General features: G+C 59.9%; 4 protein-coding genes across 9 annotated transcripts in view; 1 reads left to right on the forward strand and 3 right to left on the reverse strand.

Annotated features, from left to right (window-relative positions):
* The window catches only part of DPEP1 (dipeptidase 1), a 237,257-nt gene extending 229,729 nt beyond the window's left edge, over positions 1–7,528 (reverse strand). The window contains exon 1 of the mRNA XM_069868373.1: positions 7,525–7,528. The gene's annotated coding sequence lies outside the window, so the exon portion shown is untranslated. The remainder of the gene's footprint in view (positions 1–7,524) is intronic.
* On the forward strand, positions 310–3,005 carry SLC22A31 (solute carrier family 22 member 31). Of its 2 annotated transcripts, XM_069868381.1 has the most exons (8): positions 310–407; positions 487–641; positions 813–981; positions 1,321–1,466; positions 1,576–1,684; positions 1,757–1,971; positions 2,221–2,332; positions 2,428–3,000. In XM_069868381.1, the coding sequence occupies exons 2-8, from the start codon at positions 572–574 to the stop codon at positions 2,774–2,776; spliced, it is 1,170 nt and encodes a 389-aa protein (XP_069724482.1). In that variant the 5' UTR covers positions 310–407; positions 487–571; the 3' UTR covers positions 2,777–3,000. The 2 variants fall into 2 exon arrangements, with proteins under 2 accessions (XP_069724482.1, XP_069724483.1); XM_069868382.1 differs by lacking the exon at positions 1,757–1,971 and having other exon boundaries at positions 2,428–3,005.
* On the reverse strand, positions 3,039–10,237 carry CDH15 (cadherin 15). The gene is made up of 14 exons (XM_069868366.1): positions 10,119–10,237; positions 8,377–8,529; positions 7,932–8,087; positions 7,707–7,851; positions 7,464–7,624; positions 7,133–7,261; positions 6,826–7,011; positions 6,502–6,755; positions 5,875–6,017; positions 5,565–5,801; positions 5,243–5,482; positions 4,631–4,767; positions 4,395–4,550; positions 3,039–3,588 (listed from the first exon to the last, which is right to left on the reverse strand). Exons 1-14 carry the CDS (start codon positions 10,167–10,169, stop codon positions 3,391–3,393), a joined length of 2,346 nt encoding a protein of 781 aa, XP_069724467.1. The 5' UTR covers positions 10,170–10,237; the 3' UTR covers positions 3,039–3,390.
* Positions 10,238–15,313: 5,076 nt separating this feature from the next.
* Positions 15,314–27,778, reverse strand: part of ACSF3 (acyl-CoA synthetase family member 3) — a 67,872-nt gene continuing 55,407 nt past the window's right edge. For all 5 annotated transcript variants that reach the window (XM_069868378.1, XM_069868374.1, XM_069868375.1 and 2 more), the window contains exons 8-10: positions 20,810–20,944; positions 20,095–20,206; positions 15,314–16,773 (exon numbers count right to left, since the gene is read on the reverse strand). In XM_069868378.1, the coding sequence (XP_069724479.1) occupies positions 16,656–16,773; positions 20,095–20,206; positions 20,810–20,944 (365 nt within the window). In that variant the 3' untranslated portion in view covers positions 15,314–16,655. The remainder of the gene's footprint in view (positions 16,774–20,094; positions 20,207–20,809; positions 20,945–27,778) is intronic.

A 27,778-nucleotide genomic window follows, 5' to 3' on the forward strand; every position in this document is an offset into this window, starting at 1 on the left:
TACAGGAGGGGGAGTCAGGGGTCGGAGGTGACCCCTGGGTGCAGGAGAAGCTGCGGAAGACCCTGGGTATAGGAGAGCGCGAGGGGCTGGGGAGGCCCTTGGTTCAGGCTGGAGGAAGGAGTGTTGAGGGGGGCAGTGGTTTCCATCACATCTGGCCACTCACTTCTGCTTGTGGGGTGGGGAGTGGCCAGCAGCCCCCTGGGCACCTTGTGGGGCTGGTAACCCCGTCCGGTCCAGCCTGGCAGGCAACAGGGTGGGGGTGTCTGTCGGGCCCCCCGTATCGGTGTCTCCCCTCACCCGCAGTGGGACCTGGTGTGTGCCTCTCGCTGGAAGGTGCCCCTGGAACAGACCACACACCTGCTGGGCTGGACACTGGGCAGCGTCGCCGCTGGCCTGGTCTGCGACAGGTAACTGGGGGTCCCTGGGGTGGCTTCCCTGGGCAGAGGGCACCGTGCCCAGCCCCGCTCACAGCCCGTCCCCTGGCAGGTTTGGCCGCCGCGTCACCTTCCTGGTGTCCCTGGTGCTGGCGGTGCCCCTGGGGCTCAGCGTGGCGCTGGCTGTGGACTTTGTCATGGTCCTGGTCGCACGGCTGCTCTTTGGGGCAGCGCTGGCAGGCGCCTTCGTCTCCCTCTACGTGGCACGTGAGTGTGGTGGCGGGGGGACTGAGGATGCTCCAGGGTGCAGGACACTCTGGGATGCAGGATGCTCAGGGGTGCAGGATGCTTCAGGATGTAGGAACTCTGGGGTGCAGAATGCTGCAGGATGCCCAGTTGCTGCAGCACTCCCAGTGTCCCCCTCACCCCTCCTGCCAGGGCTGGAGCTGTGTGACCCCCCGCACCGGCTGGAGGTGACGATGGTTGCCAGCTTCTTCTGGATCGCCGGGGAGCTGCTGCTGCCGGGGCTGGCCGTGCTGTGCCGGGACTGGCGGGTGCTGCAGGGTGCTGTCACCATGATCCTGGCTCTGCTGGCTGCCTGCTGGTGGTAAGGACCCCGCGGGCCGGGGCCTGCGTGCCCAGGGAAGGGGCTGCTGCCCTCAGTGGGAATGAGCCCTGCCCTAGGACTGGCACTGAGCCATGCTCGGGGAGCGCCAGGGCAGCACCCCAAGCTGGCGCACCCTGCCCGGGACTGCGGTGGGGATCAAAGGCTGCCCAGGGCTCTCCAGGTCAGCCCCGGGGGACCCCCCCGCCCCAGGTAAATGTTTGCTCAGGTTTGAAGTTGAGAGTTTCTGGGCAACGTCACTTTGAAACTGGGAATGGGAGTCAGTGCTGGAAGGGGGCCAGGCCCCTGGGGAGCCCCGTGATGCTGACGCTCACCCCCCAGGTGCCCAGCGCTGCTGCTGGAGTCGCCACGCTGGCTGCTGGCCACACGGCAGCTGGAGAAGGCCAGGAAGATCCTGCAGGCGCTGGCCGAAAGCAGTGGCCCCAGCTCTGATGACGGTTCCTGCCACCAGCAGAGCCTCCTTACAGGTGTGTGGCAGGGGCTACTGAGGGCGACTGCCAGGTCCCCTCTGCAAACCTGTGGTGCCGGGGGCACTGGGACGGTGCCAGCTCTGACCTGGGTTTCCCCATCCAGCAGAGCTGGAGTCCCTGTCTGAGGGGTCCCCGCAGCCCCGGTACCACACTGTCTGTGAGATCTTCAGCACCAGGGTCATCTGGAAGAACGGCGTCATCCTCGGCTTTGCGGCGTGAGCAGGCTTTGAGGTGGCAGCAGCAGGGCTTGGTCCTGCTCGCAGTCCCCTGACCCCGCTCTCCCGCAGGTTCATCGGCTCTGGTATTTGCCACTGCTTCACCCGCAACCTCACCCCCCACCTGCCCCACTTCTTCTCCTCCTACTTCGTGCTGGTGAGCACCGAGTTGGCCGCCTGCCTCTTTGTTTGCCTGACAGCCGAGCGCTTCGGGCGCCGCGCCATCCTCCTGCTCTGCACCGTCCTCACCGGCATCTCCTCCCTCCTGCTGCTGGCCCTCACCCAGTGTAAGGATGGACAGGGGACCCCTGCCCTCCCTGCAGTCCCTGCATGTCGGTGGCTTGGCCTGGGACAAGAGCTCGGGGTGCTGGAGCTGGCTGATGTCGCAGGCATCCTGCGGGAATGGGAGGGGGTCAGGGGTGTGGGGCTGGGATGGACCCCACTGGCTGGGGAGCCGGAGGTGGGAGCAGGATGCTGGACGGGGGTGAGGTGCAGGATGTGACCCCTTATGGTGCTTTTTTCCGCCCCTGCATCAGACCTGCTGGAGCTCATTGTCCTGACCCTGTCTGTGGTGGGCACCACGGCTTCCTACGCCGTCACCATGCTCAGCATCTTCTTCGCCAGCGAGGTCCTCCCCACCGTGATCAGGTAAGGGGGGAGCTGCACACGCCCTGTGACGTGCTGGGGTGCGGGTCACCCCGGCAGGTTCCCTCGAGCCCCCTCTGAGCGTTTTTTCCCTGCAGGGGCGCCGGGCTGGGCCTCGTGGTGGGGGCCAGCTATGTGGGCAAGGCAGCCGCCCCCATCACCGCCATCCCCAACAGCCGCGGGTTCTTCCTCCACCACGTGGTGTTCGCGTCCTTTGCCATCCTCGCCGTGCTCAGCATCATGCTGCTGCCGGAGAGCCAGGGACGCAGCCTCCCCCAGTCCCTGCAGGACGGCGAGAGCCAGCGGCGGCCCCCGCTCTTCCGCCGGCCCCCGCGGGAGGACCACTTACCCCTGCTTGCCCCCCAAGGCATCCCCCACGACTACTCCCGCCTCGCCGCCTCCACCAAGAGGATGCTGGGCTCCCCAGACCCGCCCTGTGACACATAACCATGTGCTGAGGGGGCTGAACACAGCGCCGGGACCCCCCTGGAGCGCTGGGACACCCATCCGATGGCACTTCCAGGGTCATCGGGGCGTGCTGGGGACACGGGTGATACCTGGGGAGGGGGCAGCGCTCCCACCCCACGGCGGGGCCGGATCCTGCCCCAGGAGGAGCTGTGCTGGGAGCCCTGGGGCAGGGGTGATGCCCCCTTGGGGTGTTTGCAGTGGCGCTTGCGGGCTGCCAATAAAAGTGCCTTCTTTCTACAGGTGGCTGGCATGGTCAGGGGCCCTGCGTGGCGCCTCTGCACTGACCCCTTCTCTGGGGTCTTTATTATGGTGGAAACCAAGAGTCCCCTCATGTCTTTGCTTTTGCAGGGTCTTTCCTAGGGGCTGCCCGTGTGCTCGGCCTCCGCCTTCCTGGGGTTTGCTGGCACAGGGTGTGTGAGTGTGTGCAAACCCCTGCGCTGAGGCCTCTCTCACACATGTGCACGAAGCCCCCGCATCTGTGTGCTTGGTACACACGCGTGTGCAAAGTCCCTGCAGCCAGGCATCTTGTGTCCGTCCGTATCCGAAGCCGCCACAGCGGGGCGTCTCGTCTCCCCCCGCTGCCCCTGGCCCCACTACTGCCCGTAGAGGTCGGCCAGGCGCCGGAATCGCGGCCCCCACTCGCTCAGGTAGTCGTAGTCGTGGTCCTCGTCCGTCAGGCTGGAGACGATGGAGCTGAGGGGGCTGGCGACAGAGCCCGAGCCCTCATAGTCATAGATAAGGGCCGTGTCGTAGGGGGGGACGCTGGGGTCACTGTCGGCCGCCTCCAGCCCCTGTGGGGACATGGGGACACAGTCAGCCCCACTGGGGATCATAGAATTACCAGGCTGGGGACACAATAACCCTGTGCAGCTACAGACTAGGAGAAGTCTGGCTGGAAAGCTGCCTGGAGGAGAGGGACCTGGGGGTGTTGGTTGACAGCGACTGAACATGAGCCAGCAGTGGCCCAGGTGGCCAAGAAGGCCAATGGCATCTTGGCTTGGATCAGAAACGGCGTGACCAGCAGGTCCAGGGAGGTTCTTCTCCCTCTGGACTTGGCACTGGTGAGACCGCTCCTTGAATCCTGTGTTCAGTTCTGGGCCCCTCACCACAAGAAGGATGTTGAGGCTCTGGAGCGAGTCCAGAGAAGAGCAACGAAGCTGGTGAAGGGGCTGGAGAACAGGCCTTATGAGGAACGGCTGAGAGAGCTGGGGGTGTTTAGGCTGGAGAAGAGGAGGCTGAGGGGAGACCTCATTGCTCTCTCCAACTACCTGAAAGGAGGTTGTGGAGAGGAGGGAGCTGGGCTCTTCTCCCAAGTGACAGGGGACAGGACGAGAGGGAATGGCCTCAAGCTCCACCAGGGGAGGTTCAGGCTGGACATCAGGAAAAATTTTTTCATAGAAAGGGTCATTGGGTGCTGGAACAGCTGCCCAGGGAGGTGGTTGATTCACCTTCCCTGGAGGTGCTTAAGGGACCTGTTGATGAGGTGCTGAGGGACATGGTTTTGTGTTTGATAGGAATGGTTGGACTAAATGATCCAGTGGGTCTTTTCCAACCTGGTGACTCTATGATTCTGTGAAAAGGGGTGCAGGGTTCCCACCTCGTTGATGAAGTCTTCGATGTCAGAGGGGCAGCTGGGCAGCTTGCGGGGGGCCAGGGGGGTGGCAGAGCTGAGCGGGGCGTCCCTGCGCATCGGTGGCTTCGCACGGGATAGGAAGAGCTCCGGGTGCCGGAGCTGGTTGATGTCGTAGGCGTCCTGCGGGGGGACGGGAGGGGGATCAGGGGTGCAGGGCTGGGCTCGGAGCACCCTGGGGCCATCTCCTGGATCCCACTCACCTGGTCCTCCTCGCCCCCACCCTGCTCGTTGTAGTTGAGGATGTTGTCGCGCATGTCGTCCCGTGAGCACTGCAGCAGCCCCTTGCGCAGAGCCCTCCGGCGCACGCAAGCCCGCGCCGCCCCCAGCCCCACCAGCACTGCGGGCAGAGGGCAGAGGGCATGGGGAGGGGACCCGGGGGGATGGGGTGGCTGGGCAAGGCGGGGACATGGGGCCATGGGGGGGGTGCTGGTTGGGTTGGGATGCAGTTGTGGGGCTGGGACAGTGGGGTGGGGAGGCAGGGAGGGATTCGGGGCTGGGGGATGCTGGGTGCAGGGTGATGGTGTGGGATGAGGGAAATGGTTTGGGGTTCGGAGCGGCTGCTGAGGTGGAGTGGTGGAGGTTGTGGATAAGGTGGCCAAGATGAGGGTGATGGGGGAAGGGATGGGGTGTCCTGGGCCAGGATGGGCTGAGGGGTGGCAGAGAGGATGAGGTGATGGAGCACGCTGGTGGTGTTTGGGTTGGGTGGCCAGGACTGGCACTGCGGGGTAGGGCACGGGGCTTGGGTCGCTGGGTAGGGGTAGGAAGGAGGGCCAGGAAAGGTGGGGGTGAGGGTATCTGGAGGCCTCACTCACGCAGGAAGAGGATGCCGCTGCCGAGGATGATCATGAGGGCTCCAAGGGTGATGCCGGCCCCAGCGGTGGCAGCAGCCAGGACACCATCGTCGCAGGTGCCATCCCGGCCGCAGTGGCACACGGAGATGTTCAGCAGCTGCTGCCTCTCCTGCGGGGGGGTTCCCGAGTCCCGGAGCAGCAGCGGGAGTGAATAGGACCCCTCGGGCAGCTCCACCAGCACAGCCAGCACCGCGTGGGTCACTGCAGGAGAGGTACGGGCAGGGGGTGAGCAGGGACACCCCAACCCCCCCGCAGCAGCCCCCCTGCCCTGGCCGGCCCTTACCATTGAAGCGGGTGATGCTCCAGTTGCGGGCGAGCTGGGGGTGCTGGGGGCTGAGCTGGAAGTGGAACGGGGCACCGTGGGGGGGCCGGTCATCGTCTGTGGCCCCCAGGAGAAGGCTTCCCCCACGGCCCGGCCGCCCGCAGAGCACGCTGGCCGGAGGCTGCAGCAGAGGCGCATGGTCGTTCACCTCCAGGATCTCGATGGACAGGGTGCCGGTGGCGGAGAGCGGGGGCTCAGCTGGGGGCACAGAGCGAAGGGGTCAGGGGGACATGGCGGGTTGTGGGGGGACATGGAAAGGGGGGCTGCTCACCATCGTCACGGGCAAGGACCAGGGCGATGTACCAGCCGCCCTGCAGGAAGGCTGAGGGGTGCAGCAGCTCCCGCTTGGTGCGGATGGTGCCGGTGTGGGGGTCCAGCTGCAGCCAGTCAGCCGGGTCGTAGAGCAGCGCGTAGCTGTGGGGGCAGGGGGGTTACCTGCTGTCGCCCCCCGAAACACCCACCCTGGGCTGTGAACATGAGAACCTGAGTGTGGTGGGAGGTGATGGAAAGGAACCTGAATGTGGTGGGTGTTCATAGAATCATAGAATCACCAGTTGGAAAAGACCCATTGGATCATTGAGTCCAACCATTCCTAAACCATCGCCCTCAGCATCTCATCGACCCGTCCCTTAAACACCTCCAGGGAAGGTGACTCAAACACCTCTCTGAGCAGCCTGTTCCAGTGCCTAATGACCCTTTCCATGAAAACATTTTTCCTGATGTCCAGCCTGAACCTCCCCTGGCGGAGCTTGAGGCCATTCCCTCTCGTCCTGTCCCCTGTCACTTGGGGGAAGAGTCCAGCACCCTCCTCTCCACAACCTCCTTTCAGGTAGTTGTAGAAGGTGATGGGAGGTGATGCAGGGGTACTGGGGTCCAAAACCTCACAGCTGGAACTCACGTGATGATCTGGAGCTGGCGGGTGTCGGGGTCGCTGGCAGTGTAGGTGGTGACCGAGGTGCCCGGCGGAGCCCCCTCCAGCACACTGACACGCCGGGGGTTCTCGCGGAAGACGGGCGCCTCGTTCACATCCCACACTCTCACCCGCACAGTGGCCAACGCCAGGGGGCTGGCGGGGGCCGTGGGCTCCAGCGGTCGCTCGTTCTGCACCGACACTGTCAGCTCGAAGCGGTCTCGCACCTCGTGGTCCAGGGGCTGCCGAGAGGGGCCGTGGGTCAGCCAAGCCACAGGATCTCCGTCAGCCCCCCGGCTGCTCCGCACACACCTTGGCTACGGAGAGCACTCCGTCGTTGGTGTAGGGGTCGGTGCGGATGGTGAAGGTGCCCTCGGGGTCGCCCTCCAGGATGGTGAATTTGGCCAGCCAGTTGGGTGAGCCGGCCAGGTCCTTGTCGTGCACGAATACCTTGCCTACATCCACGCCAGCCGCTTGCTCCTCCACCTCCATGGAGAACTGGGAGAGAGCGGCGTGAGGCTGGTGTCTGGCCCCTTGGCATGCTGCTGCCCCTGAGCAAGGGGCCAGCTCCAACCCCAGTGGCCCCTGTGCATCCTCTCGCTCCATCCCTGCTCGTTACCTCCTCCTTGGTGAACTCGGGAGGGTTGTCGTTGATGTCCTCCAGGTAGATGACGGCCGTGGCGGTGGTGGTGAGCCCGTCCCCAGACATGTCGGCTGCCTGCACTGTCAGGTTGTACACTCCCACCGTCTGTGGGGAAAAAGGAGGAGCTGATGCTGAGCACCCTCAGCCCCCCTGGAAGCCCAGAGGTCCTCCAGCTGCCGGCCACCCACCCTGTCCCCACTCCTGGGTCTGCTCACGGCTGGAGCTGTGGTTTCACCAGCTGGGGGGCTCTGGCTGCCCCCAGTCCTGGTGCCGCCCTGGTGCCACCCGCATCCTCTGTGCCCGCTACCTCGCGGTCGAGGCCGGGTCGCGCGGTGCAGATCTCGCCGGTGGTGGCGTTGATGCTGAACATGCCGCCGGTGCCCTGGTCCAGGATGGAGTAACGCAGCACCGCATTGTCCGTGTCGGGGTCATCGGCATCAGTGGCATCCACTGTCATCACGCAGGTCCCTGCGGCCGCAGGAGTTGCCCCAGTGGGTACTGGGGTGAGGGCTGGCTCAGCCCATCCTCCCAGACCCTGCTCTGGACCCACCTGGTTCAGCCCCTTCCACCACGTGCCCTGTGAAGACGTCCTGCTGGAAGAGCGGCCGGTTGTCATTCTGATCCACCACGATGATCTCCAGGTCCGTGGGGTCCTCTAGCGTCGTGCCACCCAGGTCCAGCGCGAAGGCTTTCAGCTGCGGGTGCAGAGCAGGTGGGTCAGAGCCCCAACTGGGGGCTGCGGAAGGGGCTGTGGGTGGCCAGGCAGTATCCGTACCCGATAACGGTCGTTCTCCTCCCGGTCCAGCATGGCATTGAGGAAGACTTTCCCGGTGAACTTGTCAATGGAGAAGATGCCCAGGGGCTCCTCGTCCACACCTGGCCCCTTGATGCTATAGATCACCCCCCCGGGTTGCTGCTTGTCCGACTTGATCTGCGAGTGGGGGAAAGCAGAGCTGATGGTCCCGGGGCTGCAAGGAGGGGGCTGTTCCCCACCTGGTGTTCCCCTCTGCCCTGAGTCTCCCCCTATGCCATGTCCCACTCCTGGGAAACCCCCATAGAATCACAGAATCACCAGGTTGGAAAAGACCCACCGGATCATTGAGTCCAACCATTCCTATCAAACACTAAACCATGTCCCTTAGCACCCATGCAACAACCCTGCCCTCAGTGTCCCCCACCCCTCCACCTGGAAGAGAGGGGGTCAGGGATTCCCTGCCTACCTGTACCAGGAGGTGGGGGATGCGCTTGTGGTTCTCTGAGACGCTGATGGGGGGGATCACCCAGGCTCTCTTCACCCGCCGTGCACCCTCGTGCTGCCGCCAGGCTTGGGGGCTGCCCGGGGCTGCAGCACCCGGCTGGGCTGGACTGGCACCCTGGGTAGGGGGACACGGAGCTGCTGGTGACCCCAAAACCTCCGGAATGGGTGGCGGTGTCGGTGCAGGATGCCAGGGTGCACGGGGCTGGCACCCACTGAGGGGGCTGGGGGTGGGAGAGGCCACCCAGCTCCCCCAGGAGCTGCGTGTCCGTGGTTCCCTGACATCCCAGTGTGGTGATGACGGGCATCCCACCACGCTCACCAGGAAGAGCTGCCCCCACCAATAACCCCGGTGATGCTGTGGGCACGGACCCACCTCACGGCTGGGCTGTGCCTTGTGGGACCCCCACGGCAGTGACAAAGGGGTTGGCTTGGGCTGGCAGTGCGCAGCGTGGCCACGTCACCGTCACCTGTATTGGTGTGACCAGGAGGGTCAGAGGTCGGTTTGGTCTGCACGGGGACCTTGGCCAGGGCCCAGAGCCAGGGAGGAACGGAGCTGGGGGGGCTGGGATGGAACTGGGGGGCTGCGAGTCGGGGATTAGGAATGGGGACTGGAGTAGCAGGAGCTGTGATGGGGCTGCAGCTGGGGTCAGGGAGCTGGAGGGGCTGGGAAAGGTTTAGGGGCAGGGAACAGGTCTGGGAGGCATGTGGGTCCAAAGCTGTGGCGAGCAGGCGTGGGGTCTGGGAGATGGGGCTCTGGAGGAGGCAGGGAGCTGCGCGCACCCTCCCCACCCCTTGTCTCTACGCCACATTCCTCAGGCATCGCCCTCGCCCCTGGCCCTGGAGACACGTGCTGTCCCCTCCCCGGTGAGAGAGCACATCTGGGCAGCTCCAGGCCTCGCACCCACATCTGCACACATCTGGGTGTCTCAGGAGGCCCCAAGTCCCCACCTATGGGGGTGCCTGTGGGGGGGCTGCGCAGCGGATGGGGGCTGCGTGCCAGTCCCTTGGGATGGGCGGCACAAGGGCTTGGTTTGAGGCTGCGATGAGAGCCGCCTGCAGCCTCCAGCTGTCCCTCTGCCCTCCCTGGGAGAGACACCCCCCCCCTTCCCTGGGTGGCTGCTGGAACCCAGAGCAGCTGGGGAGGGGAGGAGGTGGGGGCGATGGGGGCCCTGCTGCTGGGGACAAACAGGGGGAGGCTGCCCTGCAGGTCCCCTTTCCTTGCCCTGCGCTGAGCACTCGGCGGTGGGGCCCAGGCCAAAACCTTAAGAACCCCATGTGGCTCAGGCCTGAGACCACGGTGAGGGGCTCCGGGGCGAGATGCACAGACGGCGGGGTGTGCAGTGGGATTTGGGACCGCAGGTAGGATGGGGAAGGGGGAGCAAGGTGTTTCCGAGTGCCTAACCCTCCCCCCAAAATCCTATTTCTCCGGCTCACAAGCGCAGGCAGCGTGCCGGAGACACAGGCTCCCCCACTGCCGCTGCCATCTGTGGGGTGGGAAATGCCCCAAAAGGGGCTCCGAGCCCCCATCCCCCCCATCCCCATCCCCGCCACCTCCAGGGATGTTACCTCCGCGGAGTCTGGGGTCCGGCTGCCCCCCAACACCGCATCCAGGCTCCCCCATCCCGCTCATCCCTTCCCCGGGGCACGGAGTGGGTGTGTGTGGGGGGGTATCCCCAAGCTCCCCATCTCCCCGCTCCCCCTTACCCGAGCGCAGAGCGGGGCGAGCAGGCAGGCGAGGAGAAGCGGGGTGCCCATAGCGGAGCGGGGCGCAGTCCGGCCGCCAGCCGCTCGCCGAAGCTAAAATAACCGCGGGGCTGGCTGAGTGACAGCACATGTGCTGCTGGGGGCCCCCCCCGTGGGCAGCTGGACCCCCGCCAGAGCCCTCGCTCCCCCCGCCACCCTGCCCGCCCCGTCGGGGCCCCGACGGGGCGGGCAGGGTGGCGGGGGGAGCGAGGGGACAAGGAGGGGGACAGGGGGGCGGAACAGGGGTCCCCACTGCCTTGAGGACTGGAGGGGGCAAGGGGCCCGGGACAGGAAGGCTGGGATGGGGATGGGGATGGGGATGGGGATGGGGATAATAGGGATGGGGATGGGGAAAGGGATGGGGATGGGGATAATAGGGATGGGGATGGGGATGGGGATGGGGATGGGGATAATAGGGATGGGGATGGGGAAAGGGATGGGGATGGGGATAATGGGGTTGGGGATGGGGATAATAGGGATGGGGATGGGGAAAGGGATGGGGATGGGGATAATGGGGTTGGGGATGGGGATAATAGGGATGGGGATGGGGATGGGGATGGGGATGGGGAAGGGGATGGGGACGCGGATGGGGATAGGGATGGGGATAATGGGGTTGGGGATGGGGATAATAGGGATGGGGATGGGGAAGGGGATGGGGATGGGGATAATAGGGATGGGGATGGGGAAAGGGATGGGGATGGGGATAATGGGGTTGGGGATGGGGATAATAGGGATGGGGATGGGGACGGGGATGGGGTTGGGGAAAGGGATGGGGATGGGGAAAGGGATGGGGAAGGGGATGGGGATAGGGATGGGGATAATAGGGATGGGGATAGGGATGGGGACAGGGATGGGGACAGGGATGGGGATGGGGTTAATAGGGATGGGAATGGGGATAATAGGGATGGGAATGGGGACGGGGATGGGGAAGGGGATGGGGATAATAGGGATGGGGACAGGGATAATAGGGATGGGGATGGGGACAGGGCCGGAGAGAGGTACAGGGACAGGCACCGGCACTGGGACAGGGCCGGGGATGGATACAGGGACCGTGGCAGGGACAGGGATGGGGACAGGAACAGGGACTGGCACCAGGATTGGGACGGGGACAGGGCCTGGGACTGGAACGGGGACAGGCACAGGGCACCGACACTGGGACAGGGACCCCGTCCCCATCCTAGTCCCAGTCCCGAGCCCTCCCGGTGTCGCTCGCAGGGCGGAGGGTCCCGGGCCTCTCTCGTCGCTGCCCCAGCCCCCGGGGCCGGTCCCGGTGCTCCCCCTTGATCTCCCTCTGCCGGTCCCCAGCGTTTTCCCCCGGTGCCGGGGCCGGTCCCGACGGCTCCGCGCGGCCGCGACACCAGGTGGCAGCATCGTCCCGGCCACCGGCCGCGGCCCCGGTGCCTCCCGGGGGTCCCGGCTGCGGCAAAGCCGCCACCCGCCCCGGGCCGGGCTCGGGGACCGGGGATGCTCCTCGCTCTCCCGGGGGAGCCCAGCCAGGGCCTGGCGAGGGAAGGTGGATGTTGTGGTGACGCTGGTGGCCTCGCCACGGCCCCTGCTCGACGGCTGCCCGGCCCGCACCACTCCCTGCCCGGGAAAAGCGGCCTCCCGGTGCGAGGTGTGGGGCGAGGCGTGGGAAAAGGGGTGCAGGATGCAGGACAGGGGAGGCAAGAGGTTGGGTGCAGGACACAGGATGCAGGAGGTCAGGTACAGGACATGGGATGCAGGACATGGATGCAGGACGTGGGATGGAGGAGGTCAGGTGCAGGACATGGGATGCAGGACATGGGATGCAGGAGGTTGGGTGCAGGACACGGGATGCAGGACGTGGGATGGAGGAGGTCAGATGCAGGACATGGGATGCAGGACATGGGATGGAGGACATGGGATGGAGGAGGTCAGGTGCAGGACATAGGAGGCAAGACATGGGATGCAGAACATGGGGTGCAGGAGGTTGGGTGCAGGACACAGTATGCAGGAGGTTGGGTGCAGGACGCGGGATGCAGGATGCGAGATGGAGGAGGTCGGGTGCAGGATGTGGGATGCAGGAGGTCAGGTGCAGAACGCAGGATGCAGGACATGGGATGCAAGACGTGGGATGCAGGACATGGGATGCAGGAGGTCGGGTGCAGGACACAGGATTCAGGAGGTCAGGGGCAAGATGCGGGATACAAGACATGGGGTGCAGGGCGCAGGATGCAGGACATGAGATGCAGAACGTGGGATGCAGGACGTATTCTGTCCATCTCCAGAAGCTGAACAGTGGTGGCAGGGCTTTTGGTGTCCCCAAGAACAGTGGAAGGGGCCATGGGGCTGCAGCACAAGTGGGTGAGCGTGGGGCACCGGTGACCCACGGCGTGGTTGGGCCGTGGGGTGGGCAGCGGCGCTCACTTGCCCGTCTGTCTGTCCGATCCCATTCGTCCACCCTGCTCACCCTGCCACCCTGCATCAGTGTCACCACGAGGAGCTGCCCTGGTGGTGCTGGCCAGGGGTCCTGGTGGCTGCCCCTGACCCTAACGCGCCGTGGCAGCGGGGCGGCTGAGCAGATGTTCCCTGCCACCGGCACTGCGGTGTGGGGGTGTGGGGATGGCAGACGTGATGGGCTCTGACAAGGTGCCAGTCTCAGATAGTGGTGCTGGTGCTGCTGGCCACGGGAGCTGCCTGGTGCCCGCGGTGTGGCTGTGGCACAGCAGCAGGGATCCCTGCCCCCTCCAGCCCCACACCACCACCTCTTCTTGCAAACTGGAGCTTCCAAGTGGGTGCAGGGATCGGGGTCCCACAGAGGCTGGGTGCAAAGCACACCAGCTTAAAACTACAACTCCCATTATCATGCCGGGTTGCAGAAGTGGTCAACCTATTTTGGAGGTACCAGGTCTATCCCCTCCATGCTGACACCCTCTGATCTACCCAGACCCTATTTTGGAGGTGCCAGGTCCATCCCTTCCGTGCTGACACCCTCTGATCTACCCAGACCAGGGCAAGAAGTGATTTGGGGACCAACTGTGCATCCACCGTGGGTGATGGAACCAGTTGTGTCCATAATGCGAGTGCAGGGGGACCAGTTGTAGCCTCAATGCAGGGACCAGAGGGGTCCGGGCAGCGTCCCCTCCCCTCTATGCCCAGTGATGGGGCGAGTGAGCAGCCAGAAGCACAGAGCTGAGCAGCGAAGAGCCAAACGCTGGTGCAGGAGCCATAAAGGCACTGAAGCTTCTGTTTTTATATGGCAATAAAAGATAATGTCAGCTATAAAGCAGGAGAGCAGGGCTGGGTGTGCTGAGCTGCCCGCTGAGCCCGGGGCAGGGATGAGCTGCTGGCAGCGGCTGGAGGGGCACGGAGGTGTGGGCACCCCCAGCTCCCTGGGGACTCCCCAGAAGGATGGTACCTTGCTCAGGACAGGGAGGTCCCCAGGTGCCCCAGCGTAGGCTGCGGGCAGGGGTACGATGTGGGACAGCCAGAGCTGGGGCTGGTGTTCCAACCAATGCATTAAAGATGCTACTTGGGGTGGTTGTTGTTGTTTTAATGGTTTTATTGCGCGATGTTGGGGATGGGCCTGGCAGGCCTTAATGAAGGAGATTGATGGCTTAATAGCCTGTAGCCATTACGGGGTAATTGAATGGTTGTGTACATATGATCAAACCGTCAATGCGGACGTGGCTCGCTTGTGGAGCGCTTGGATCCTCGGGGGGCACCTCTGCATTATCCATCCCGCGCCCCATCCCAGACAGGTACAGCATGGGGGGTGGCAAAGCCCATGGCCTTGGAGACCACCCCCACCTGTCCCTGATGTCTGGGCTGTGTAGGTCTCCTGGGGCTGCATCCAGCAGCAAGGGGATGGAGCAGGTGTCCAGGTTCATCCAGCGGCACCAAGCCACTGAACCCAATCTCCTGCCAGGCCAGCTCCCAGCCTGGGCTTTGGGGCACGGTAACCTCGTGATTTAAGGAAGCTTTTAATTAACAGGTTCCATCAATAGGGATGAACAGCAGTGGAAGTGGGAGCCCTGAGGGTCCAGCAGGGATGAGAGCCCCAGAATGGCTGCGCCGCTGACCACCCGCCCTGCAAAAGCCACCACTGTGGAGAAAACCCAACAGAGTCACAGCTGGGTCCCCACGTGGAGGTGTGAGTCAAACTACTCATTTTAGTGTGTGACAACCAGGTGTTTTACAGTATTTGCTACCTGTGATCATCCATCAAAGCAATCGATAGCATTCCTGCAGAGTTTTATTAATGATCTTGTCACCGGGCTGGTGCTGGGTGCCTGGGGTTGTCGAGAATGATAGATCATTAAGAGCTTTTGCTGCTATTTATTCTCCAGTGACCTTGTCTCTCTCCATTGTTGCTTGCTTAAGAGTTATGAATGTGAGACATGATAATTTGATATTGATCTATTTGGTAAGTTAAAAAATTTACTGCATCGTTGATGTTTTAACAAAGGATCCGCTCAGTCCCTCCTGGAGACCGGTGAGAGCAGCCAGTGCTTGGCTTTGTGCATTGTGGCAAGAGGACAAGCCAGGTGCTGCTCCAGTGTGTCCGTGGGATGGTGAAGGGTGTCTGTGTGAGCTCTGTGTGTCCCTGGTGTCCCTTGTTGGCCCTATCCCAACCTCTTCTGAGCCTGAAGGACCGAAATCCAGGTGCTGGCACTGCCCTGGGAGATGCAGGGATGGACAGAGTGGGTGCAAGGCTATACCTGGTGGGGTGGGATGGAGGGGCTGCAGTGGAGGAAGCTTGGCCCCATCCATATCTCCTTCTCCATCCCCTCTCTTCCTTGTCCCATCCCTGCTCCCTCTGCCCAGCACATGTTTTACAGCTGTCCTGGTTCACTAATTGTCCTCCCAGACGGCTGCGGCTCTACCGACCCTAACAAAGGTATTTGATATAATTACTTGTTCTCCCAGTCCCTCTTGCCCTCCTTGATGCCCCCAGGGTCCCATTGGCTGGCAGGGAAAACTGGGGCTCCCTGTTACCCCCTTGGCACTGGACAGGACTGGACCAGCATCCTTCTGCTGTGCTGCCTCCCCAGAGCACTGCTCCCACACTGGGGAAGGGATCACTGATTGGGGAGCAGCAGGGCATGACTGCCATCCCCCCCTGGCATTATTGATCCCCACCACCACGTGGCCGGTAGCTCATGCATGAAGTCAAACAGGGACAAAAATCCGTTTATGTAGGTAGGATTTATTGATACAGCCTGTCCTCTGGGGAATCGATGACCTTCAGACGTGGGCACGGGTGTCGGTGCACACACGCAGGCACAGGAGCACATATGCAGTACAGTACATGCTGCATCTGCTCCCTGGGGCCTCCAACACCCCGCATCGCTCTCCTTCCACCCCACACTGGACCCTGTGCCCGCTGTGGCTTGTAGCCCTTGCTCCAGCCGTGCTGTGTGCCCACCCTGGCCAAAACCTGCACCCATCGCCAGCTCCTGCTCGGCTGCACTGTTCCTCCCCATCTCCCTGCACTCTCTGCACCCTATTCAATGATTCACAGCTCTCCTATCACACTGAGGTCACTGTGAGCCCCTGGAAGCCACCCCTGCCCCTTCCTCCTCCCATCTGTCCCCCTCCGTTACGGGCTGTGTGTTGGAGGTGGAAGGGTGCACTGCAGGGCTGTTCCCCAGCCATTCCGGCACCCTTTCCCTTGCTCTGTGCCGGGGCCTGGATTTCTCAGGACCCCTCGGGTGGGAGATGCTCTGGGTTGGTTAGCACAGCCAATATTTACTTGTGATTTTGTATTTATTCTTCACTTCTGCAGAGAAACAGGAGGCAGCACTTGGTGGAGCAGGGGGGTGGATGGTACCGAGTCACAGCAGCAACAGGGCATCCCACGGATCCTGCCAGCGAGGGGATCCCTGCGCTCTCTGTAGCTCTCCCTTTCTATGAACCAAACTATGAGGAAATTCCTGAGTCCACGGGAAAGGGCAGAGAGGAGGCAAAATTGCCAGGCATCACGGCAGCCGGCTGAAGACAAGGAGTTTAATCTGAAGAGTAATTTTATCTGGCAACGAGTTGCACGTGGCCTGAGGCAGAGCTGTAACGGGAATGAGGATGAGCATCCAGAGAGGCAGAGGAAGGCGAGGTAGGGAAGCCAGGGTGCCCAGGCAGAGAGGCTCTGGAGAGCCAGCATCATGAGGGCTGTGGGGCTTGTCTGCTGGGGCTAGCTTGGGGTGGAGAGGTGTTTGTGCTCTGCTTTTCACCTGCTTCCCACCACTTACATGTCGGATAAACAGAGCAGCTTTGGCATGGGGGGCAATCCCTGGCCCCACATCCCCCAGCATTCATCCCACACTTTGTTTCTAGAACCAGGACTGCCCCAAGCCTCCTGCAAGCAGCCCCTGACAAGGGCAGCGGTCCTGCAGCTCGGGCTTCGTTCAGCCAAGAGGACCCCGTGCGGGATGAATCCAACTTTTATTAGACTTCATTCATGGACCAGACAGTAGTAAGACCCGAGCTGCCGCTGCTAATTGCTGCTGGTACCTTGTCAGCCCAGTGGTAGAGGGTGCATTAGGCTGGGTAAAAGCGCTGCAGAAGCTCCTTCTTGTTGACTTTCCCCATCTGATTGCGCGGGATCTCCTCCACCACGATCAGCTCGGTCGGGATGGTGTACGGTGCCATCGTGTCCCTGCAACGCAGATGCACAGCCCGTTACGGGTGACAGACCAGCACTTCTGGCACCTCCATCCTACGGAGCCCGTCCTGAGACCTCGCAAACAGTGAGCACTCACACCGTTCACGTATTTCTGTGCTGCAGAAGAGGCTGGGCTGGTGAGCTGTCCCAGAGGCTCCCACAGCCCCCAAGACCCCAAGCAGCCCCACCCTGGGCTCCCACCCATGTTCCAGGAGCCCATTTAGGCTCAGCCCTGGCCCCAGCCACCTCCTGAGCTCTGCTCTGGGGTGCCTGCTCCCAGCTTGTCTCTTCAGGGACTTCAGCCCTGTGTTGCCAGCAGCTCATACCTAGCGGGACCCTTCAGAGTTGTGGAGCTCACCTCCAGCTCTGCCTTTGCCCCTGTTTTTTTCCTCGCCTGTGCTCCCAGGCTGCACCCTGGACCTGACTCATCACTTGCTCTGTTTCAGGCTGGCAAAGGGCTCTGTCACCAATTCGGTCCCATCGGTGAGGGCGCTGCCGGTGCCACCCTGCCCTTTGGGAGCAGCTGCCCTCGCTGGCAGCCCTGCCACGCAGCACCTGGGGTGCTCGCCGCGTACAATGCACCCCAAACATCCCCTGCCCACCCTTGGGAGGTGGCGTGAGAGCCTTCAGCAAGGGAACTGGAGGCAGAGGGTGTGTGGACTCTTACAGGAACAGCTGAGAGAGCTGGGGGTGTCTAGCCTGGAGAAGAGGAGGCTGAGGGGAGACCTCATTGCTCTCTCCAACTGCCTGAAAGGAGGTTGTGGAGAGGAGGGCGCTGGCTTCTTCTCCCAAGTGACACGGGACAGGACGAGAGGGAATGGCCTCAAGCTCCACCAGGGGAGGTTTAGGCTGGACATTAGGAAAAAATTTTTCATGGAAAGGGTCATTGGGCACTGGAACAGCTGCCCAGGGAGGGGGTTGATTCACCTTCCCTGGAGATGTTTAAGGGATGGGTGGACGAGGTGCTGAGGGACATGGTTTAGTGATTGATCCATTAGGGAATGGTTGGACTCGATGATCCAGTGGGTCTTTTCCAACCTAGTGATTCTATGATTTTATGATTCATCGATCCTCTTTGTTAAGAGATGGCACGAGAAAATAGCGCAGCGACGTGATGGGTGCTGGTCCCTGAGGACCGAGACCACAGGTGAGCTGCATCCCTGGCGTGTGGCGGTGACTTGCCAATGACACCCATCCACGTGTTCTGGCCCACAGGGATCTTCTCTACTGTGGGAGGGAGTCTGAGTGCCGAGAATCGTCCCTGTGCCCTTTGCAGAGCACGAAGCGGGGGGCTCTCCTGCCTTCTGCTGCCTGTGTGTCAGCAACCTGGGGCCATGCCCAACTCCGGCTGCGTCCTGGCACTGACTCTAATGCGAGATGCCAAGTCTGCTGAGCCCTTCAACCCTCGCCCAGCCCGCCACCAGCACCCCCTGCCATATGGATGCCTCTAACTCGGGATGGCGCCTGTCGCCGGGAAGCACGATTGGAGGCGAAAGCCGCAAAATGAATCACTCTGAAGAGGGACATGTGTCTCCTGCCAGGGAGTGCGAGAAAAAGGCCATACGAATGTAAGTGACATGAAAAATAAAGGGGAGAGACAGGGTGAGAGGGAACAGCAGGCGGGGGACACACCAGAGTGGTGCCTGGAGCTTGCAAGGGCAGAGAGCTGGAGACAGCCCTTCCGACCCTCCAGGAGCTTTTGTTTCAAGGGCTCTCGCCCTTGTTGTGCAGAGGCAGAACAGCGTCGTGTCTGCCCACAGAGCTGGGGATGGCAGTGGGGAAGAAGGGTGCAGGGACAAGGGGGCTGCGCTTATCCCCCTCTCACCAGGCCATTCGTCCTTGCCCCAGGTGACCTGCAAAGCGCAGCCACCGATGGTGGTGGCATCGACAGGCTCTGGTGACAGGGATGTCTCTCTGTGGGTTGTAATAGTCATTCTAGGTCTGCATGGAGGTAATGAGGGCCATGAGATAATGGAGCAGGGATGATGGGGTCACCGATGTCCCTGCCGTGGCACGGTGAGGATTTCTCTTCACCCTTCTCCATCACTCCTGAGGCCAAGGAGGCTCCTGGATGGAGAACCCCAGAGCAGCAGACCCCATACCAACCAGGACAAGCTGAGCCTGGCCAGGAAGGGGCACCTCAGCTTGCACGAGAACATCAGTAAAACCAAACAGAACCTGCTGGTGGCCATGGGCTGCCCTGGGAGGAACAGGAGTCCCGGATGACCAGCAGCTAGAGGGTTAACACGTGTGCACAGTGCAGAAGTGCCAGCAGGAGGGACACCTTGGCAGGGTCTTGGCCCCTCTGCCCCAGCAGCCACCCTTGTGGGTTTGGTTCCTTTGTTTGCTTCTCTTCCCCACTACGTAACTGTTTAATCAGAGCAGCAGCCGGCCAGCTAGCGTCTCCCTTGCATTTGCTAAATTACCGTCCCCCAACTGTGATTTTTGCAGATCCAGAGGAAATCTTTAATTGGCTGCTGCGCAGCCCCTGATGAAACAAGTGCTCCTGCCGCTTACAAAATAGCGCCAGCCTCGCCAAAAATATCTGCAGCCTCAAGGAGGGAGTTGCCAGGAAAAGAAAGAATCTGCTATTAAATATTTTGCTAGTGGAATATTAGTGATAAACCCGGTGATCCTGCTTCCTGGCTCCTGCCTGCTTACCCACCCATGGCTGATGCCTGAAACCTCGGCACTGGCCACTCTCTGAACAATTCGAAAGAGGAGGAACATGTTTTCATGCTGAAATCTTGCAGCATGGGAGGTGGGTGCTCTGTGCCATGCTCAGCCGTACTGCGGTGACACCAGCCCATGAGTTCTGGTGTCTCCCCCCACCTCTGAACCCCCTCGGGTTAACTGGGGACTGGGCTAGGCCAGCTTCCAGTAGGTAGAAAAGCAAGCAAGGAGTCATTTGTGCTGGGGAAAAGCTGAGTGAATGTTCTTGCTGCTGAGAAAATATGAAGCTTCCCCTGCGCTGGTGCTTGCTCTGTGCTCTCCACCAGCTGCTGGGCTCGGGGATGCTGGCAGCACCTCTGGCTGTGAGGAGTTCCTGCTGCTGCAGGGTAAGAGCTGCTTGGCCACACAGCACAGATCGTTTGTCAAAGGCACTTTTAGGGTGAAAGGCCCATTTATTTCCATTATCTCAAGGGCTTGGTGAACTCCTGGTTGGAGCTGTGGTCTTTTCTCCATCCCCAGAGCCTGAGGCACTATGTTGCTGCCAGCCACCTCTTCACCCCTCCTCTGACATGCCCTAATGAGGATGCTGCAGGCTTTGAGCCTGCTTTCCTCACGCTGTGCCCCTGCCCTGTGGCTTCTTACCTGGCCCAGTCCTTCAGGTCCTTCACAGACAGCATCTCACCCTTGCGCAGCTGCACCACAGCACTGACCCGCTGGCCCCAGACCATGTCCGGAGGCCCAATCACAGCCACATCTGCAGAGAGAGCAAAGGACTTGGCCTGAGAAACCCAAGTGATTTCTAGGGTGAGGGGTGGGGTAGAAAAGGGGCTCAGCACTGCTGGCAGGTGCCCACAGCGGTGGTGTGCACGGAGGAGCAGCACGTGGAGGAAGATGCTGTGGGATATGAGTACAGGAGAACACTGGGGGCTCTTGTGCTGATGCAATTTCCAAGAACAGAGATTTTCGCTAAGGAAGAGGCAGGAAGCCCCACGGTTTGAGTAATTTAGAGTCAACAGGGAGGAATATGATGTACAGAGTGGTGTGGAGCCGGGGGCAGCACTTCCATCCCCTCGTACGGGGTCATGCACAAGGGCAGGACAGATTTAATTATAGTCCTCATTTCCAAAATCAGATGAGAGCTGCTGCTGGCTCGGCACCCGGCTACAGGCTTCGCCTGTGGGAGACAAATAACAGCGGGCTTTAAATGCAGCCTGCTCTTCACTCAGACTCAGCCTTGCTGAAGGGAAGGCTGGGAAATAGACTCTAGGCACGAGCCTCATGTCCAGGGGTGTTGCTAGAGTCAGGCTTCCATGCACCATGCGAGGCTTGGCATGGGGACCAGGGAAGAGCAGCGTACCTGTGATGTGTGGGTGCGCGAGCAGATGACGTTCCACCTCCAGAGCACTGATTTTGAACCCCCCATTTTTGATTATGTCTACCGAGGTGCGGCCCTTGATCCAGTAAACACCATCTTTGTACGCTGCCGTGTCTCCTGAAAAGCAAAGCGGGCTCGGTTAGAGGCCATCCCCTTGCTTCTCCTCTGACTTTCTCGCAGTGCAGACGCGATGCTTCGGTGATGCCCCAGCCACGAGCTGAGCCCGGCTGCCTGGACTGGCACACGGGGAGCACCATGGACACGTGCATCTCTGCAGAGATCCCAGGGATGTGATCATAGAATCATAGAATCATAGAATCACCAGGTTGGAAGAGACCCACCAGATCATTGAGTCCAACCATTCCTATCAAACATGGAGGGTCTGGCTCAGCCCCTTCCTTGTCTTCCTGGCAATCACCCGGCACAAAGACCTCAGTTGTCCTATCCTGATAGGACATGACTCCTCCCGGACCTGTGCCGTCACCAGAGCTGCTCAGCCCCCAGCACATAGTCCCCAGCCTCTTCTTTGTCCCACCTGCTTGCCCAGACCAGTAATGAGACACTCACTTCCAGCAGCCTGCGAAAGCCACAGTGGGTCTTTCCTGGCATCTCTGGCACGTGCTCTGACCACAGCCACCAGCCCTAGGAGCAGCCCTTGCTCCTGGGGCTTCCAGCTGGTAACACCACAGCTTGGGAGGGGGCCTTTCCCCCACTCCCACGTAGCTCCTACTGATAGAAAAGGGTGAGGGGTGACATTGGGAAGACGAGACTGTCCTAAGCAATGTCTTGGAGCCGACCTGTCCTTTCTGCAGGGGAGGAAGGCGTGCGGCAGGTGTGATCCGGTAATTAGCCGCTTGTGCCGAGGCTGGGAAGATTGAGAGGAGAGGTCATGTCAGCACAACCTGGCTAAATGCTTAACAAGCTGGTGCACTTTGATAGCTACTTAAGATGATTACTCACATCCTGCTAATAGAGCCTTTGCCAACCCGGTGGGCGAGGGAGGGCTCGGGACCTCGCATTTCCATTTCAGAGCCTTGATGGCAGCACCAGGGGGGCCCTTAGCTCTCCCCTGCGTGTCAGTCTCCATCCTCTCCATCCTCTCCTTAATGATACGCGCTGCCATTGTGTCCACACACCCGGCCTGCTCCCCGCTGCGGTTTCACTCGCAAACCTCATTTCACTGCTGGCTGGAAAGCTCAGACGTGGAGAAGACACGGAGACTGGCAGCAGGGAAAAAACAGCTTCCAACAAAGCTTGGTGAACTGGCACTTGCGGGGCTGCAGGAGTTCCCACGCTTGCTTGCCTTGCCCTTCATCCAGGCATGTATCCAAAATGCGGGGAACGAGGACCACCCAGGGTCCCAGATCTCAGCACCCCTGTGGCTGGAAGCTTGCTGAGCCAAGAGGACCTGTCAAGCCTCTGCTCTGGGACAGAGCTGTGCAAGGAGAATGCCAACTGCACACTGGGTGGCCCAGGGAAGCGTATCCCCATTGCCAAGGACCACGAGCACCCCAATCCTCTCCTTCAGAGGTGAGGAGGGGACTCGGCGTCACCTCGCAGAGGCGAGCACACCTCACTGTTCGTATCGCTGAACCCCACCTCTGCCTCGCTTTCCTCCTTCCCAATGTTTCTCCCGGTCCCTCCAGTGCTGCTTTGCAGTGCTCCTGGCACACTTCACCGCCCAGGTGCCACAGAACACGTCCACCAGCTGCGCAGCTTCACAACATCCCATTCCCAGCTCACCTCTAGCTCATCACAGAGTCTGCACGTGGTGTGTGCAAAAGCAGCGAACGCCCAGAGATTTATGGTGTCAGAGCAATGAAATATCAGAATCAGTTCTGAAATTTCGGCTGCTCCCCAAAAGCGCTCTGTCCCTGCTCAGCTGACACATGCCAAAATTCTGAGCAGCTCATCTTGCTCAGTCCAGCCGGGAAATGATTAATTGTTCCTGTATTTGTCTGCCTGCCTCTTGGCACTCTCCTGGATGTGGAAGGCTGTCTGGAATATTTTAAAGTTGTGGGAGAGTTTTAAACTCGGGCTCTCTGGGTGTTTGGCTGCTTGGGGTTGAAAGGAATTCATGACTGCTGTGATAAACTACCTTCTGCGCTTGGTATCACTGTGGCATGTGTGACTGACACAGGGCTGGAGAGTGAACATTAATTAAAATGTGAGACTGAGGGACCAGAGAGCCACAAGCTTTCAGCAGGGAGATCTAGAGTTGCTTATTCATACAGAGAAGATGAGGAGAGGAGAGGGAATACAGACCTGGTTCAATGACACACAGTTCCCATGTTGCTCTTCAGGATTTAAACACACGAAAGCTGCCCCATTTGCATTTTTCCCTGCTCCGTAATGAGGATAATGGTCCCAGGGACAGGTCCAAGGGACAGTTGGGTCCATGGGACAGATGTGGGTGGGTGCAGGCGATTTCTCTGCACCGAGGTGTCCCGAGGTGGAAGCCGGAGCGTTCCATGCCTGCCCAAACAACTCACCCCAAACCACAGCCCTTATCTTACCTTACAATGAACAAGGACTGAATTCACATCCCCGTGTGTCCTCGACTCTGTCAGGGGGTTGTCAACCAGGACTGGATTTTCCAGAGTGCGTTTGCAAAGCGGGGGCTTGTCTCTGTCCCGCTCCCATCCTGGGAAGAGCGGACACACAAGCCCCAGCATTGCCCGGCCTCAGCTCCCATTTCCAGCGAGGGAAACCTCTGTGCTTTGCTTGGACAGAGGGATTTCAGGGCATGGTTGTACCATACTGAAACACCTGAGATCCCAGCACCATGAGAACGACTAACCTGGTCCTGCAAGCCGTGCTGAGGCACTGGGTGCTGCAGGGTTGTTGGGCTGGGTGGCAGCTGGAGTCCGGCTGGCTGATGGGCAGCCTGCACTGATATCTCTGCACGGCCACCACCAGCATCATAGAATCATAGAATCACCAGGTTGGAAAAGACCCATCAGATCACTGAGTCCAACCAATCCCCGCGCAGCCATCCTCTGCCTTCCCCGTGCTGGCAGGAGCACAAGCAGGATCTGCTCCCACCTGCCCATGGAGACGTGCCCTATGCTCCGAGAAGTGCCGCTGCCAACTGCAAAACCTGCTCTTGGAAGGAGACACGCTCCCTGAGCTGTCACCCTCCCAGATGTTCCCCACGCAGCCAGGGACAGCAGGAAGAGTCATTTCAGACTGGGCACAGAATGGGATGGGAGAGCCCCTCCTCGCCACTCGCCTTCCATCCCCGTGCTCCCCACAAATGCCATCATGCTTATCACGTGGCTCCCTCCAGCCCCGTCAGCAGCACAGCGCAGCGGGCGGTTAGCATTATTATTGTGATTATTGTGACCTGCTGGGACGAGCTCTGTAATTTCCCCCCGTCTTCTTTCTTCCTGTCTCCACTCTCCCGTAAGCCGAGCATCAGGGTCTGGCTGTCACTTCCCGCGCTGACAGGACGGAGCACGCTCCAGGGGACCGCTGTCCACCGAGGACAACCACATTACCCTCTGCCCCGTGCCATCTGCTACCAGCCGAGCACATCAAACGGCGTGTGTGCCGGCACAGCCAGCGCAGCAAAGCGCTCGCTGCCTCCCAGGCCAGCAGGGATTTCCTGGGCCAGCGAGACTAGTTAAAAGGATGCTGTCGTTTGCTTAATGACTCTCCCCCACATGCTGCCTTTAAACAGTGCTAAGAGCATCATTTCCAAACCTGGCACCACACCAAGGGCCTGTGGCAAGGGTTGTGTCTGTCTCCCCAGGCTTCCCAACGTGCTGGGTCCTTGTCCCCTGTGCCGGGTGGTGTGCGAGCCCATCCCCAGCCCCTGCAGGCAGCCCTGGGGCTGGCATTGTGCTCTGTCACCTACCCTGGCTGCCCCAGCTTTTTCTGCTCGGCAAACCACGGTGCTCCCCACCCAGTAGCTTCTGAGCTCTTTGCCAGCGTGGGCATCTCCTCCCTGGCTGGCAGGGGCAACAGCAGCAATGAAGTGGAATTCTGAGCAGGGAACGGTGCTTTATCCTCATGAAATGACACCACTCCCCAAACCGTATTTCTGCTGACCCTCCTGTCCAACCAGCCATGCCCACGACTCCCAGAGAGCACCCAGCACAGGATGAGAGGGACGCTGTGGAAGCGGCTCATCAAACAGTAGGTTCAGGACTGCTCCTGGATCACCATCTGATCTTGTGTGAAATGGAGACAACTGCCCTTGCTTGTCTCTGGGCCATGTCTTGTCTCCGTGCAAGCCTGCAAACACCTCAGGGCTCACACATGTCCCGCTTGGCCAGGAGTGCCAGGGCTGCTGTGGCTGGAGAGGAGCCCAGCCAGCCTGAAGATGCACCTCATCGTGTGGCCACACCAGCCTTGCACTCATTCTGCATCTGGAATTGCCCAGCGCTACTCTGGTTTCAGGGGGACGGACACGAGCTCGAAGCAGTGAGACAATCTCAGCTTGGGAATGGTGAACCCCAATAGCACCCACCACCTCTCCATCCTCGCTCCCAAAGCCCTTGCTCCCTTCCTCCTGTCTCCAGCACAGGAATTGCCTCGGCAGCAGGGTCAGGACAGCCGTGCCTGTTTTCAGATGCTTCCCGCAGCACAGAGACACAAACAGTATTTCTGTCCTCGCAGCCTGCTGCGCGGGGAAGGGGATTTTGGCTGATGAGAAGATTACGGTCTCTGACACCGCATCTCCGCCTCTGCTTGCCCGGGCCACCTCCAACCAGGCTCCTTTCATCAGACAAAGCAGCCAGCGGCAGAAGCCTCTGTCACACGTGGCTCAGCTCCGGTGCTGCAGCGCAGCTGATGCTGCCGAGGCCATGGGATTATTGTTTCCCTGACAGCAGCCGTCACCGCTACCTTTGGATTTGTTTCAAGATGCTCAGTGGGCATCTGTTCTGCAAAATGTTAAAGACTCTGCTGAGCTGCATACTGAGCAGGCTCCTGAGCTGGTTGAGCTGAGGGCGGGCTGCACTTTGCTGGAGTTTCAGACAATTTTATATATATATGTATTTATAGATAAAATCATAGAACGGGTTGGGTTGGAAGGGAACTTGAAGATCACTCAGTTCCAATTCCCTTGCCATGGGCAGGGACGCCTTCCACTGGATCAGGTTGTTTAAAGTCTCATTCAACCTGGTCTGTTATAAATCTCTATAAAATATATTTAACACAGAATATTCTTATAATATCATGTAACGTTTAATATATTTTCTATAACATATATTATATATAGTGTCAATTATACATTATATATAATATTTATATATATTTAATTATATTATGTATATATTTAGATTAGACATAAGGAGGAACTTCTTGATGATGAGGGTGGTGAGGTACTGGTGCAGGTCTCCAAGGGAAGTTGTGGCTGCCCCATCCCTGGAGGTGTTCAAGGCCAGGCTGGATGGGGCTTTGAGCAGCCTGATCTAGTGGGACATGTCTCTGCCTGTCGCAGGGGAGTTGGAACTAGATGATCTTTAAGGTCCCTTCCAGCCCAAACTATGCTATGATTCTATGATGTATTATATAAATTAGTTAATATATCATATATACACCACACAATAATATTATAATATTTTACATATATATATATAGAAGAGGTAGCAGGCTGTCTCAAGTGCCATGGCCATCAAGCTGCCGAGGACTGCCCGCTGAGCTCCCTAAAGCAAGTGTGGACACCTCCATCACCCTGTAGGCTCGAAGACACCACATTGTGCTGACCCCCAGCTCAGCCCATGGAGACCACAGGCTGGCACGAAGCTAACTTTGTTTTAAAAATGAGGGGTTTGGATAAGATCTATCTAGAAGAATGGGTTGCCTGTGGACACTTACTTGGCAACAGGTGCTGGACTGTAGACGCACGCCCTGGCCAAACAAACTCTAAAAGCACACACGCTGCAATGAGACCCTATTTCCAAACTCAAACCTCAGAGGTTTCTGCAATGAGGTTCTTCAAGTTGCAAAATAGTTCTTGAAAAGATGAAAGGGCCCTTGTGATTCCACCACTACGGTCTTTAGTTTGTGTAACCTCCTTCACAGAGCAGAGAGACCTCCCAGTGACTAACAGCGTGCCCGAGCCGCTTTCCCAGGACGTGCTCAACAAGAGCCTCTTTGCTCTCAAGAGCAGAGCTACGGGAGCAAACTTGCCCTGGAATTCCTGTGCCGACACCCTCACCCACAACTCAGCTTGTTCCTGGCAAACACAGCAATGTTTCTACATCAAAGGTGTCATGAGCAAACATTTGAATCACGTACTGACCAAGAGAAGACTTTGGCTGGAGAAACGAAACACTGAGCAGCTTGGAGAAGCCCTGAGATAGCACGAGTGTGCAGGAAAAATCACAGAATCATAGAATCACCAGGTTGGAAAAAACCCATCGGATCATCGAGTCCAACCATTCCTATCAAATACTAAAACATGTCCCTCAGCATCTCATCCACCCATCCATGAGTTTTTGCAGGTAAATCATAAGGAATGGCGACTTCAGCCCAGTTTAGATGCAGAGCTGGGAGCGCCTTAGGATCTATCTGCTGGAAAAACATAACGACCAGGGATAACGTTGCCCTCATAACGGCTCTGGACTACTGGGCTTCATTAAGCAAAGATCTCAGCCCTGCAAACAGGTGCTGAGGAGAGGCTGGCACCCAGGAGCTTCACCCTCAGAGGAGCCAGATACAGCCACTGCCAATATTCCATCCCTGCTCACTGAGGACAGTGAGCACCACAGCCCTTCCCAGCTCAGGCACTGGCAGCGTGGCGAGGACAGCCCAGGCTCAGGCCAGGTCCAGCCTTCACAGAGCCACTTCCAAAGCAAGATAGAAGCAGTGTATGAACACTTTGCTGGAAGCACACAGGAGGCATTAGAAGAAGCATCATGCACAGCTGTGGTTTCATAGAAGAAACCCTTGGCCCTGCTTTCTGTATTCTCAAATCCATCCCAGCTTGAGGATGTGACC

Source organism: Phaenicophaeus curvirostris, chromosome 14 (genome assembly GCF_032191515.1).
Source record: "Phaenicophaeus curvirostris isolate KB17595 chromosome 14, BPBGC_Pcur_1.0, whole genome shotgun sequence".
NCBI lineage: Eukaryota > Metazoa > Chordata > Aves > Cuculiformes > Cuculidae > Phaenicophaeus > Phaenicophaeus curvirostris.

Excerpts from the sequence above, each read along its gene's own strand:
- CDH15 (XM_069868366.1), bottom strand. The coding sequence starts at position 10,169 with ATGGGCACCCCGCTTCTCCTCGCCTGCCTGCTCGCCCCGCTCTGCGCT. Across the intron at positions 7,852-7,931 it reads AGGAGAACGACCGTTATCGG|CTGAAAGCCTTCGCGCTGGA; the intron begins GTACGGATACTG and ends CTGCACCCGCAG. Across the intron at positions 5,802-5,874 it reads GGTCCTTGCCCGTGACGATG|CTGAGCCCCCGCTCTCCGCC; the intron begins GTGAGCAGCCCC and ends CTGTGCCCCCAG.
- SLC22A31 (XM_069868381.1), top strand. The coding sequence starts at position 572 with ATGGTCCTGGTCGCACGGCTGCTCTTTGGGGCAGCGCTGGCAGGCGCC. Across the intron at positions 1,685-1,756 it reads GTCATCCTCGGCTTTGCGGC|GTTCATCGGCTCTGGTATTT; the intron begins GTGAGCAGGCTT and ends GCTCTCCCGCAG. Across the intron at positions 1,972-2,220 it reads GCTGCTGGCCCTCACCCAGT|ACCTGCTGGAGCTCATTGTC; the intron begins GTAAGGATGGAC and ends CCCCTGCATCAG.